This window comes from Nyctereutes procyonoides, unplaced genomic scaffold (genome assembly GCF_905146905.1).
Source record: "Nyctereutes procyonoides isolate TBG_1078 unplaced genomic scaffold, NYPRO_anot_genome, whole genome shotgun sequence".
NCBI classification, from domain to species: Eukaryota; Metazoa; Chordata; class Mammalia; order Carnivora; family Canidae; genus Nyctereutes; species Nyctereutes procyonoides.
This window is the reverse complement of record NW_026575020.1, coordinates 32257435-32269646: the sequence shown is the minus strand read 5'-3', so window position 1 is coordinate 32269646 and position 12212 is coordinate 32257435. Positions and strand designations below refer to the sequence as shown.

General features: G+C 58.3%; 1 protein-coding gene across 2 annotated transcripts in view; it reads left to right on the top strand.

Moving 5' to 3' along the window:
- The window catches only part of VAV2 (vav guanine nucleotide exchange factor 2), a 159459-nt gene that overhangs the window by 25492 nt on the left and 121755 nt on the right, over positions 1 to 12212 (top strand). For both annotated transcript variants that reach the window (XM_055320331.1, XM_055320321.1), the window contains exon 2: positions 7034 to 7150. In XM_055320331.1, the coding sequence (XP_055176306.1) occupies positions 7034 to 7150 (117 nt within the window). The remainder of the gene's footprint in view (positions 1 to 7033; positions 7151 to 12212) is intronic.

Genomic DNA, 12212 nt, shown 5'->3' with positions numbered 1-12212 from the left:
CCGGTGCACTGGGTTTCAGGGGCCTGGTGCTTGTTGGGAGCCGGAAGCTGGCCCCTGGCAGAGCCATAGCTGCACAAAGGCAGTGCCGCCCTCCCTCCCGGAGAGGAGCCCGGTCTGCACAGAGGCGGTGGCCCCAGTTTATCCATCAGCCTGCCGGTGCCCTGGCTCCTGACGCCCCTGAGGCTGAGGACATGGCCTGAGTGCAGGAAGCTCCTGTTAGACCGTGCAGACGGGATCGAGCCCCCGACGCTGCACAGATGAGCCCTGCTGGGCTTGTGCTTTCCCTGCCTGGAGCAAGGCCTGGATTGCAGTGCCACCCCGGCCCCTGGTACAGGGACAGTCACGGGGCTTCGGCCCCATGCCAGTGACAGAAGTCCCTCACTGTCGATGCTGACCACGCAGGCTGTGGCCTTCCATCCTCGATCCGACCACCCGAGCCTCAGTGCCCTGACCTGGAGGCTCACCCGGAGGCCCTCCACTACACCCAAGTGGAGTGGGAGATAAATGACCCCCAACCCCAGAGCTGTGAGTGGGTGGACCCTGACTGGCTGGTGCGGAGAGGCCCCTGGTGGCACCGACGTGCACAGGAGCATGTGGTCGTGCCAACCCCAGTTCCACCTGTTTGTTTTTGGAAGAGGTGCTTCGGGAAGTGAGGGCTGCCCCCAAGCAGTGGCGGCTGCCCGTGAGGTCCTGGCTGCCTCTGAAGCCCTCGTGGATCACGGCTGCTTGGGGGAAAGCGGGGCCCGTTTAGGAGTGTTGGCCCTCGGGACAGCACGTGTGCCTCATGGACGCTCTTTCCTTCATTTACTAGATATTAAGCCCCCAATGATCCCAGGTGTTTGGGACCCAGGGGAGAAGACGGTCTCTGTGTCTGTCCCACGCAGTGGCTGGCGAGCTGTCACCTCCAGGCCACCTGTTTGTTTACCCTAAGGGCCCCAGATTTGAAAGATCCATTCCAGCATGCTGCATCTGTTAAATAATAATGAAGTCATTTTAAAGGTTTTTGGAACAAGCGTGGCATAAATAAAACAAGAAGTTAATTCATTTTCCCATTTTTTATTGATCAAAGGCATGTCAGCTGCCAGTCAGAGCGTCTGATCGGCAGCGCGGCCCCGGGCGGTCAGGGTTGCTCCAGTGGGACGGCGTGCGATTTGTCACAGTGAAGTACAGCTTTAGTGCCGCTCGTTGAGACACTTTAGGAACTCTCTGCCACGTCTGTGGAAATTCGCATATGGAGGACCCCCTGCCCCCAGAAGAGCAGAGGTTGTAAAGGCAGAGTCCTTTTGTGTTGATAGCTGGGAAGCCGATAAGGCCCGTCTCCCTCCGTCCCCCTCCAGGGCTGTGGTGTCCACGGGTCTCTCTGCAGCAGGCGGCGAGGGGAGGGTGCTGTTCATCTCCCCCATGTCCCGTTGGGGTCGGCTGTGAGCAGCGAGCCTCACACACACCATCTCCTGGAGGCCTTTGGCTGCCTCGTCTCTTCACACCCCCACCCGCCTCTGAGCAGTAGCTTTGCGGCTGATAGTGAGAAGCCAGCAGAGGTGTGGACGGAGGGCCCAGGCCACCTGGGCTGTGAACTCTCCCCTGCTCCCTGGCTGACTCTGTCCGGGAGGGAGGTTGGCCCTGCGTGTGGATCACAGGGTCCTGCAGGGGCCGTTGGGGGCCTATCCCCTGCGTCCACTCTTCCAGGCTATGACGTCACAGGGAAGCTCTGGGAACAGGGACTTCAGGATGTCCTGAGGGTGATGGCCCCAGGGTCAGCTGGCCGTTGCTAAAGTGAGGGGCCCAGATCCTAGGACTCAGAGGGCAGGATTTTCCTTCTGTGTTTTACAAGTGGAAAGACAGGCATGGAGAGGACAGGTGGCTGTTGAGTCAGAGCAGCCAGGTCAGAGCTCTTCCTACTGGACATGCCCACTGCGGGTCTGGAGATGGGACTCTGGGGGCTGGTGGGCTGGGGATGCCAGCCGGGGGCCCTCCCTGGGGGCCCAAAGGGAATAGCTTTTCACGTCAGTGGCAATTTCCAGGGGCAGGTCGGGGGATCCAGGGAGTCCACCTGGGGCTTTCCCTGTGGGGCCCCAGCTTGGCTGGGTATCACTGCCGGGAGCAGCAGGCCCCTGTCCCAGCTAGCAGGGTGGCCATGGGACTTCCCCTGGGGCAGGCCCTGTGACAGGTGGAGAGGGCCCCCCTGAGAGCTCCCCTCATCCTCACCAGTTCTCCAAGCCTCACTTTGTCTGTGGAATGGGGTCATCACGTTGCACACCTCATAGGGTCACTGCAGGTGTTGGGTGGGTCTGTGCACTGGAGGACATCGGCATGCTGCCCGCCACACAGTCAGCACCCAGCCCCCTGTTACCTCCTTCCCTCCCTCCGTGGACTCTTTGCTCCGACTGCACATCCCCAGCAGAAGCCTGCTAACCAGGTGGCTTCCCCTCGTGGGCCTCAGTTTCCCCTCTTGCACCTGCCTCTTGGTGCTGAAGTCTGGGAGCAGCCCCTGAGGGAACGTGGGGACAAATCAAAGTCCCCAGTACTGGGCATACGTGTTGGATGCCGGGTGGATGTGAGTTTTGGGGGCAGGGTGTCCGATTCCCCACCCCAGCCCACCCACCAGGGGTCATGGGAGAGGCGACGGGTAGGTCTGAGGGCTGCCCTACCCCGTGGCCAGGTCCTCCAGGTCACTCCATGTCTCCCTGTGGGGCAGACAATGTCTCCGATCGTAAGAGAAGCGGCCGGAGTGGACCCAGGAAGCCTGCTGCCCGGGATGCCCCAGGGCCTCGTGGCTCAGACGTGGGGTCATGGCTCCCAGGGCCGGCCTTGCCTCTCACATCCAGGATCCCCGCACTGGGCTGGCCTTTTGAGGGCCGAATGACAGCTGACAGAGGACAGCAGGCCCTGTGAGGCTGGTGGAGGCGGCTGGGCACAGAGCTTCTGTGTCCTCACTAATCTGATTTCAGCCTGATGAGGGGGTGGGACAGAGGGGTCAGGAGTCCACTGCACGGGCAGCCCACCCTTGGCGCAATGGCCAGGGCCCTCCCTGCGGGCTGGGGCTGGGGCTGGGGGCGGGGTGGTGCCTTAAACAGACCGTGGTGGGGTGGGGGCAACCACTCTGGGCCGCTTGTCGCTTGTCAGGAGGCCAGTTTTCCTGGGACAGACCCTTGTCGTGGTCATTTAGCTGGACTTCCGGGGCCGAATGTGAGGCTATGGCTGCCGCTTCATTAAGGGCCTGGTGGGCTGAGCAAAGGGAAGACAGCCCCTCACCCCCGAGGCCACAGGGACACAGCCCTCGGCCAGGCCTTCTGTGGCCACAGGACAAGGATGGTCAGCTTCTGGCCTGCGCTGGCCACCGTCTGTGCCTCCCTCTCCTGCCATCGCTCATCCTGTGGCCAGGATGTGCCTGTAGTGTCTTCTCCCCATCCTGCCCTTGGGAGTTTCTTTGCCAGAGTCTGAAGCTGTCCCTGCTGTGAGCAAGGGATTGTGAGCCTCTGATGGGCCAGGCCTCATCCCCCTGCCCTCCTGGCCCAGGGGCAGTGGGGATGGAGAGGCCAACGGCCAGGCGAGTGCACGCGAGCCGCAGAAGCAGCAGGCCTGCCACCTCTGCTGAGTGGAAAGGGTTGGGGGCCAGGAGCCTGGATGCAGGGCTGGCCCTTCCTTGCTCTGCTCCTCTCTGTGTCTGGCCAGTCCCCTAACTGTAGGATGATGGAGCGGGGGGTGACCGTGTGTCCCCTCATTCCAGGCATGCCAGCGATGAGAGGGATGCTTGTGTGAAGCACACTGGATAGTCGGAGGCCCCAGGACTCAGGGACACCCGTCCTCTCCGAGGCCTTTCACTGCTTCACGGCAGGCAGATGTGGGTTCCAATCTGGGCTCCACCTCCTTCTGCTTGGGAGCCTTGTTTCCTCTCCTGAGAAATGGGGTGAATGTTTGGAGGTTGGGGAGTAAAGGCTCCACGGCAGAGCAGCAGAGCTGGCTGGGCATGGAGGAAGCTCTCCATGAGGATGCCTCTGCCTCCACCTCCGAGTGGGGCCTGGTTCTGCTGCGCCCCCTCCTTGGGTCTGAGCTGTCTGTGCCTCAGTTTCCTGGGGCCAGCCTTTTGTTGGCCTGGAGCTGTGCGGCCTGGAGCTGTGCGGGGTTCAGTCCAGGAAGGTTGGGGCTGATGCCATCGCTGGGGGGAGGGCCAGGCAGGCAGACAGCGTGCCTGCAGGGCAAAGGGCGCCCGCCTGTTCTGAGCCCCGAAAGGAAGCCTGGCCTCCCCGGCTGCGATTATGGTTAGGAGCCATGTAATTAACTCTAAAAATGGGAGGCCGAGGAGGACACAATGTGGGTGCTTAGTGGAAATTGGAGCCGGGTGATGCTTGGACAGCAGCAGGGCCAGGCCGAGGCTGCAGGGCGGGCGGGACCTGGGGGTGCAGCTGGGGAGGCCTGCTGGTGCCCACAGTCTGGGGGGATTCAGAGCCATGGAGGCGTATCCTCACGCTCTGGGGCTGGAAGGCAGGTCGAGGTGTGAGCCTGGCTGTCTTTCTCGGGGCCCCTTCCCCCTTCCAGTGCTTTGCTGGCCATCGCTGGCCATCCTCGGGGTGGGAGTGCCCCCAGATTCTACCTGTATCAGCACGTGGCCTTCTTGTTGGGTCTGTTTCTCTCTCTTTTTTTTTAGTTAAACTTTTGTTTTATCACAGGGTTGGGAGAGGGGGAGAGGGAGAGAGAGAATCCCAAGCCGACACCCTGGTGAGCCCGGAGCCTGACGTGGGGCTTGATCTCACAACCCCGAGATCGTGACCTGAATCAAAACCAAGAGTAGAATGCTTAACCAACTGAGCCCCCCAGGGGCCCCCCAGGTTTACTATTTTAATCATTTTTTAAAAAGATGTTATTTATTTATTCATGAGAGACACATGAGAGAGAGAGAGAGAGAGAGAGAGAGAGGCAGAGGGAGAGGCAGGCTCCATGCAGGGAGCCCAACGTGAGACTCAATCCTGGGACCTCGGGATCACACTTTGGGCCGAAGGCAGACTTTCAACCATTGAACCACTCAGGCATCCCAATTTTAGGCATTTTTTTTTTTAAAGATTTATTTATGATAGACAGAGAGAGAGACACAGGAGGAGGGAGAAGCAGGCTCCATGCTGGGAGCCCAGGCTCACACGCCGGGCCAAAGGCAGGCGCTAAACCACTGAGCCACCCAGGGATCCCCAATTTTAAGCATTTTTAATATGCGTACAATTCAGTAGTATTAGGAGCATTCATGGCGTTTGGTCACGATCTCCTGTCACTTCTAGAACTTGGTCATTGTCCCAAACTGAAGCCGTCCCTGGGTGACACGGGCTCCCCAGCCACCCCCACCGGCTCCGTGGTTCTGCCGGCCTCTGTGAGTTTAGCTATTAGGGTGCCTTGTGTAAGTGGATTCATCCCGTGTCTCCTTTTGTGTCCCTGTGCTTCAGAAGCATCAGATCCGACAAGACAAGACTGAGACGCATTTTTGGCCCAGACCAGCTGCTGTAGCAATTCAATTTAAATTAATTAGAACACGTTAAAGAAATGTAGTGTTTCGGTCCAACTGGCCTCATTTTGAGTGCTCAGTGGGCACGTGTGTCTTGGGGCTACCATGTGAACAGCATGTGCACAGAATGCAGCTGTCCTTCCAGAATGTTCTGTGGGAGCATACTGTCGTGGGCTCGAGGACACGAAAGGGTTATGGCCACTGACATCATGGGACCTGAGGCCGGGATGTTTTTTGCTGTTAGGGCATCATGGTTGTCATTTACCTATTGAAGAAATGTGAGTAAGTACGAGGATGTGTGGGATCTGCATTGACCTGCTGGTGTTGGTGCTCTGACTGTGGGAGGGGGTGTCCTCGTTCTTACAAGCACTCAGTTGTTCGGGGATTTGGGGGTACAGGGGCTGTGTCTGTGGTTTGCTCTCGCACATTCAGAAACACTGTATGCACACAAAGCCAGGGAGTTTGCATGGGCTGTGACCACTGACCAGCCCAGCTCTGGGGTGCGCGGTGGACACTGCCTTTGGTCCAGGCAGGGGTGATGCTGCTCGGTTCCTGCTGGGCCGGCTGTAGCTGCCGATCCTGGCTTGTCCTTGTCTCCCATCTGTCCCTGCACCTGCATTTCCAGCAGCAGCACACACTGTGCAGGTCTCGCTCTGTCGAGCCCTCGGCCTCAGGAAATGGTTAGTGATGAGGATGACCACTCTGAGGTTCAGAGACCTGTCGGCCGTGCATGCTGCTGGCCTTGCCCCGGGGATGCCCTTGCCAACTGCACTGGGTGGGCACACAACTGGCACCCCCAGCGCTCACTGTGCCATCTGGGTACCCACCCAGGCACCCAAGCCAACTGTCCCTGGTCCTGCAAGTGGGAATCAGTGGACAGGACTAGAACTTGGGGCTGGAGCCACTCCAAATCCTGCTCTTCGGGCCACCTGGCCTGCCACCCCCGTGCGTCTTTACCAGCATCTCCTTCATGGGGACTGCAGCCCACGATTCTGTTCAGCCTCCAACCCTAAACTTCCTGCCCCAGTTGCTTTGCCAAGCACAGTGAGTGAGGGAGCTCAGATGTCAGGGTACTGGGTAGAGGAGGTGCCCTGATGATGCTCTGGGAACTCTGGCCCCTGTGGGTCCTCTGGCCTCCCGCCGTGACTGGGCTCCACAGCAGATGGCTTCCATGGGGGTGGCTCCTGGCTCTCGGTTAAATAACCAGGGCAGGTCTGTGCCCAGGAAGGTGGTGGGTGTGTGTGTGCGTGAGTGTGTGTATGTGTTCATGCTCTGTTTTTGCTGACTCAAGACCAGTGTGTTTCCAGTCACGATCGTCCACGCAGGGTCCTCTGGGCAGGGGTGAGGGACAAAGGGTCATGGGTAGTGGCCAAGGTGAGCCGGGGGCGTCCGTGACGTCCGGCCCAGTGGGACTGCGAAGGTGAGGGAGGCTTCCTGGGCAGGGCTGCACGGTCTGTGCCGGCTCCGGCATCCAGCATCAGCTACCATTACGGCCACTCTTCTTACAGACCCTCTGTGCTCAGTGCCCTTCTCTTGTCTTTCTAGTTCCTCTGCCTGAAGAATATCCGCACCTTCCTCAAAGTCTGCCACGACAAATTTGGACTAAGAAACAGCGAGCTGTTTGACCCTTTTGACCTCTTTGACGTCCGAGATTTTGGGAAGGTGAGTGGTCTCTTCCCCTGTGTCTGGTGGCAGTGGCCAAGCGCCCACCCAGTGCAGGGGGCCAGACGGGACAGGCCCGGCCCCTTTGTGCCAGAGCGCATGGGCCTTTCCACCCTCGGGTGGGCTCACTACACCCAGGGTGTGGTCAAGCATCGAGAACCGAGGAGGGTGGAGGAGAGCGGGGTGTGGACTCGGACAGAGCTCCAGTTCATGACGGGAAGTGGGGCAGGTGATGGGCCCAGCTCCTGAGGGTTGGGTTGAGATGATGCAGGTACATTTATCATGGCTCATGAGAGGAGCCATGGCGGTTAGGCCTGAAGCAAGCAGAGCTGTCTCTGACTCTGAGCATGTGTTGGGCAAGGACGGGGTGGTTACCTGAACCCCAAGCTTCCCTGGAGGTGATCCCCTAGGCCCATGGCAAACGACTCCAAAGTCTCCCCATGTTCTCAGACGTGTCACCTGGTGACTGTCCTGTAGAAACCCTGCTGGCGCAGGCCAAGGTACCTGAGGCCAGGCAGGTACAAGGTCTGAAGGCTGGCAGGGGTTTCAGCTCCTGGGTGAGCTGGCTTTGTGCTGAGCTCGCCTTCATGGCGACCGGACATGTCAGGTGCCATCTGAGAGCATGGCAGGTCCCAGGTCACTCCTTCTAAATGGCTGGGCTGGGGACCATGGTAGCTTTTGATGGATGGAGGCTGAGGAGGACCTCATTCTGTGCTGCCCGTGGTCCTAGTGGTGCCCCGTGTCCGTGTGCTTTCTGAGGCTGAGAGAGCTCCCCAGGTGGCTGGCATAGGCACTGCCCAACAGCCGCTTTCTGGACGACCCGACGAGCCAGTTCCTACCTGCTGATGGGAAACAGCAGAAGATATTTACTGCTTAATTTATCTGAGGACCATTTTCGGGGCCTGGGTGTTTGAGGAAATGTTCTATGAATACATGATTTATGAGACGTGGTGGGGAGGGTGTGGGGATTTTGTATTTGCTGTGGCAAATGGTGAGAAGTCTGTTCCAAGAGGAGAGCTTCCTTAAGGTGCTGCGAGGTGTCACATTACCGTAGCTAGGACTTTCCCATGAGCCACCTGGCCTGATGGCACTATCCCCTAGTTCTGAATTCACTGGAAAGGAGATCCAGGGACTATCCGGGGGCCCGTCCCTATGTGTTCACCACTTCGGGGTTTCTGTTCCCCCCCCCCGAAAGTGCTCACCCAAGTGCCTGCTGCTGCAGCGACCCTGTGGGGACTGCAGGCCACCGTGCTTCCCAGTGCCCAGGGGCACATGTGCTGGGCGGGAGCACCATGCAGGTGTCCTTTCCTGTAAGTGGGCTTCTCAGTTCCTGCAGGGCTGCTTTCCAGTGGACTGGATCTCCTCTCCTTTCCCCATTCCTCCTTCTGCACAGCAGTGTCCTGGGCAGGTGGGGACCCAGTGGATCTGAACTCTGGGAAGGGGCCTCCGGAACATCCACGTGCCCACATGCACGCACTCTTCACTCGTGCACACCCGCAGTCATGCACATGTCCTACCTCATGCACATACGTGCACACTCGGGAACATACAGGCATGTACGTACTCATGCATTGAACGGCTAATTAAGCATACGGAGAAAAAGGATACACTGGCCAAATTCGTTTCTTGGCTGGCGGTTAAGATGCAGATGATCCCGTCTATAATTCCACTTTGGTTTTTTTTTTTAAATTTTTATTTATTTATGATAGTCACAGAGAGAGAGAGGCAGAGACATAGGCAGAGGGAGAAGCAGGCTCCATGCACCGGGAGCCCGACGTGGGATTCGATCCCGGGTCTCCAGGATCGCGCCCTGGGCCAAAGGCAGGCGCTAAACCGCTGCGCCACCCAGGGACCCCTCCACTTTGGTTTTGATTTGCTGCAGCTGAATGCAATGTAAGATGTACATAAACTTGGATCGAACTCTCAGAATATGACCCACCAAACTGCGTGGCCACGCAGCTCACAAGGGGGTGCCCCTCATGCTCATCAGAGGTTCCAGTGGAGCTGCTTGGCTCCGAGGATGTCCCAGCTGCAGACAGAGGGGCTGTGTGGAGCCGGCCTCTGGTTGCCCACGGCACACTGGGACGGTCGCTGGCCAGGCGCTGCCTCTCTGTGGCCTCTGCTGAGGGAGCCCAGGAGTGTACCCAGGCTTTGGACCGGGAGCCACGGCGGGGGGCATGGGGAATGGAGGTGCTGTGATGCCCCAGACCTGGGTGCTGAGCTGCATGTGGGGGCTTGGTTCATACCCTGCTCGGAGCAGTCTCGGCTTTCAGAAGAGCAGGGCTCGGAGAGAGCTCCCCCATCCCACCTCTGCTCTCCATGTTGTGATGCTCCAGGTGGACTCCTTGAAAATCTGGCCCTGCAGCCTGGCTGGATGACATGGCGGGTGCCACGGTGCTTCTGACCTCCGTTTGCCTGGCCATGGAGGTAGTGAGGAGCCCTGCCCTCCGTAGGTGCTCCTGAAATGCTGAGCTTGTGTCACTGCCCCCCCACACCCCCCCAACCCCCCCAGGTTTGGCTGGAATGGAACTAGAGCCTCAGAGATCTCAGGCCTCTGATTTTTTTCCTCTATTATTTTACTGATAAAATAAGTTTACATTTTTTGGAAAGACAGAGCCAGAGAGCTGAGCACATGGACTGTGGACCCTTGTAGGGGTTCGAGTCCAGCAGGTAGCTGTGCCCAAGTGACTGACTCAGTTTCTCCAAATCCTGCTTGCGAAATGGTGGCAAGGACACCACCCTCCAAGGTCTGCTGAGCAGGAAGTAGAATTGTGTTTGTGGAGTGCATAGCACCAGGCGAATGTCCCCGGAAGCTCGCCTCCCTTCTCATTGATCCTTTGACCTCTTGTTGGCTGTGTGGGAGCCACATAGGAGCCACGTGGGGCTCCAGGCAGAGCCTGACCTGCCCTTCCTGCCCCGTCCTCCCCATCCATCCAGCTAAGCGTCCTTCTCATTGAGCTCCTCCTGCCCTGCACATGTTTCTTACCAAGATAAACTTTGGTTAGTACTTCCAGGCCAGGGGCCAGCGGAGGCTCAGGGTGCTGGTACATGCTCTCCCCGTGGGGGGCCACTGTCCCAAGTCTGTTTTGCTTGGCTCATCCGTCCTGATGTCCAGGGATGGGATACAGAACACAAGCAGAGCCCCAGTGCCGGTGGCTGGCCTGCTTTCCTTGGTACCTACCCAGACATGGGGACCCTCCCACCGCTGAAGTGGGGCGCTGCGCAGGGTGCCCCACTGCATGGGGAGGGCAAGCTGCTGGCAGGCTGCTGACGGGGAGCATGGCTGGTTCTTTATTCAGGTGTTATCCTCTGAGATGGGCCTGGCAAGGAATTCCTTGTGCACAGTCCCTCTGGGTACAGAGACAGGGTGCAGGTTCTGTGCATCTCATCAGGGATGTTTGCGGAGGTTTCCCACGGCCCCGGATTCACTGTTTGGCCTCCAGCAGCTCAGCTGGGACAGCATGGCTGTTCCAGATGGGCCTGGTGGTTCTCACTGATGTCAGACCATGAAGACGAGACCGCCCCCTGACCCCTGCTGCTGGCCCTGGAGCAATGAAAGTTCCAGTGGGCAGGGAGGCAGCGTCTGTTCCACTACTGGACACAACACTCTGTAGGGTCAGAATTGACCCTTCATCTCCTGGGTGGTTGAGGCCAGGGGATGTTAAAGGATTGAGGTCTAGAGCCAGGTCTCATTGCTGCTGACCAGAACCTGCCTAGAGTTCGTGAGCCTGTGTGGAGGGTGAAGTAGAAGCTGACTTTGGGGAAGGGGGTTGGGACTGGCTGTGCTGGGCTGCCCCGGCTGGGTGTGCAGGGCCAGGGCCTGGAGGGGCAGGTTTCTTTCTCTCTCCTTGCTGGTTGTCTTCTGCTTACGGTCATGGGATTCAGGAGTGGAAAGGATCCTTGTGGGGTAGCTGGTTAATTAGTCTCAGGCTGCTTTAGACATTTCGAGATTTTTTTTCCCTTTTTTGGGGGGTGGGGTGGGGAATTAAGGTTTGTCGTATTGGGATCCTGTCCTTGTCCTGGTTTCATTGTTCTTTTTCTAAATAGCTACTTTTCAGCTCTCCATCCCCCAGTGTTATTGGGAGTCCTTCCTTGGGGAGAAAAGGTATTTGTGCATTCATTCATTCCTCTGTCTACCCACCCACCCATTTGCACACCTGTCTACCTACCCATCTACCTACCCACCCCCCCAGCCAGCCAGCCAGCCACCTACCCACCCACCCATCTACCCATCTACCTACCTGCCCACCTATCCACCCATCCACCTACCCAGCCACCCATCCATCGACCTACCCACCCACCCAGCCACACATCCATCTAACCATCCACCCATCCATTAAGCACTTAATTTACCATGTATTTGTGAAGCACTCACTATGCCACAGATAAAATGGAGAGAAAGTCTTGCATGGCCTTTGCCCTCGAAGCAGACGCCCAGGTTAGTTCCTGTGCTATCGATTGTACAAAGGAGGAGAAAGTAAAAACCTTAGGACTTTCCCAGGAGCTGCCTGGCTCTGGCTCACCTCTCAGCCAGAGGTTTTCGTCTGCAATTTCGTTGTAGGGGGGGATCCCGCCCACTGAAAACATAGTTTGTGTTGTTAAGGGAAAGATGAAGCCCTTCTCCCTGGGGGTACCACTATGGAGAGCTGGGGCTGATTCCCCCATTCTTCTTGGACACATACCGCCCACCCCCCCAGGGCCTTGGGCTTCTCCTTTGGCCTTTCTTCTAGGACACAGTGGACCCAGCAGGGCAGATGTAGGGGGAGCTGATGTTTGGGGCCCATGAAACTTCAGAAAGTGTTTACTTAACCTGGGAGAAGCACTGGAGGGGCAGGCTGGAGTCTCTGCTCCCTGGCTTAGGGGCACCTAGGGAGACCCTGGGCAGAGGCTTTGGTGGGGTGGGCAGGTGGACCCCTGGAGACCCTCGAGGGCTGTGGGAGCCCTGGGTGCAGCCAGCCACTGAAGGCACGAGTCCTGCTCACTAGGGGAAGCCAGCCAGGTGCTTTCCCGCCTGAGCCTTCTCTCGTGTGGGTTCTGTTGGGCAAAGTGGTGGAGGTGGTCA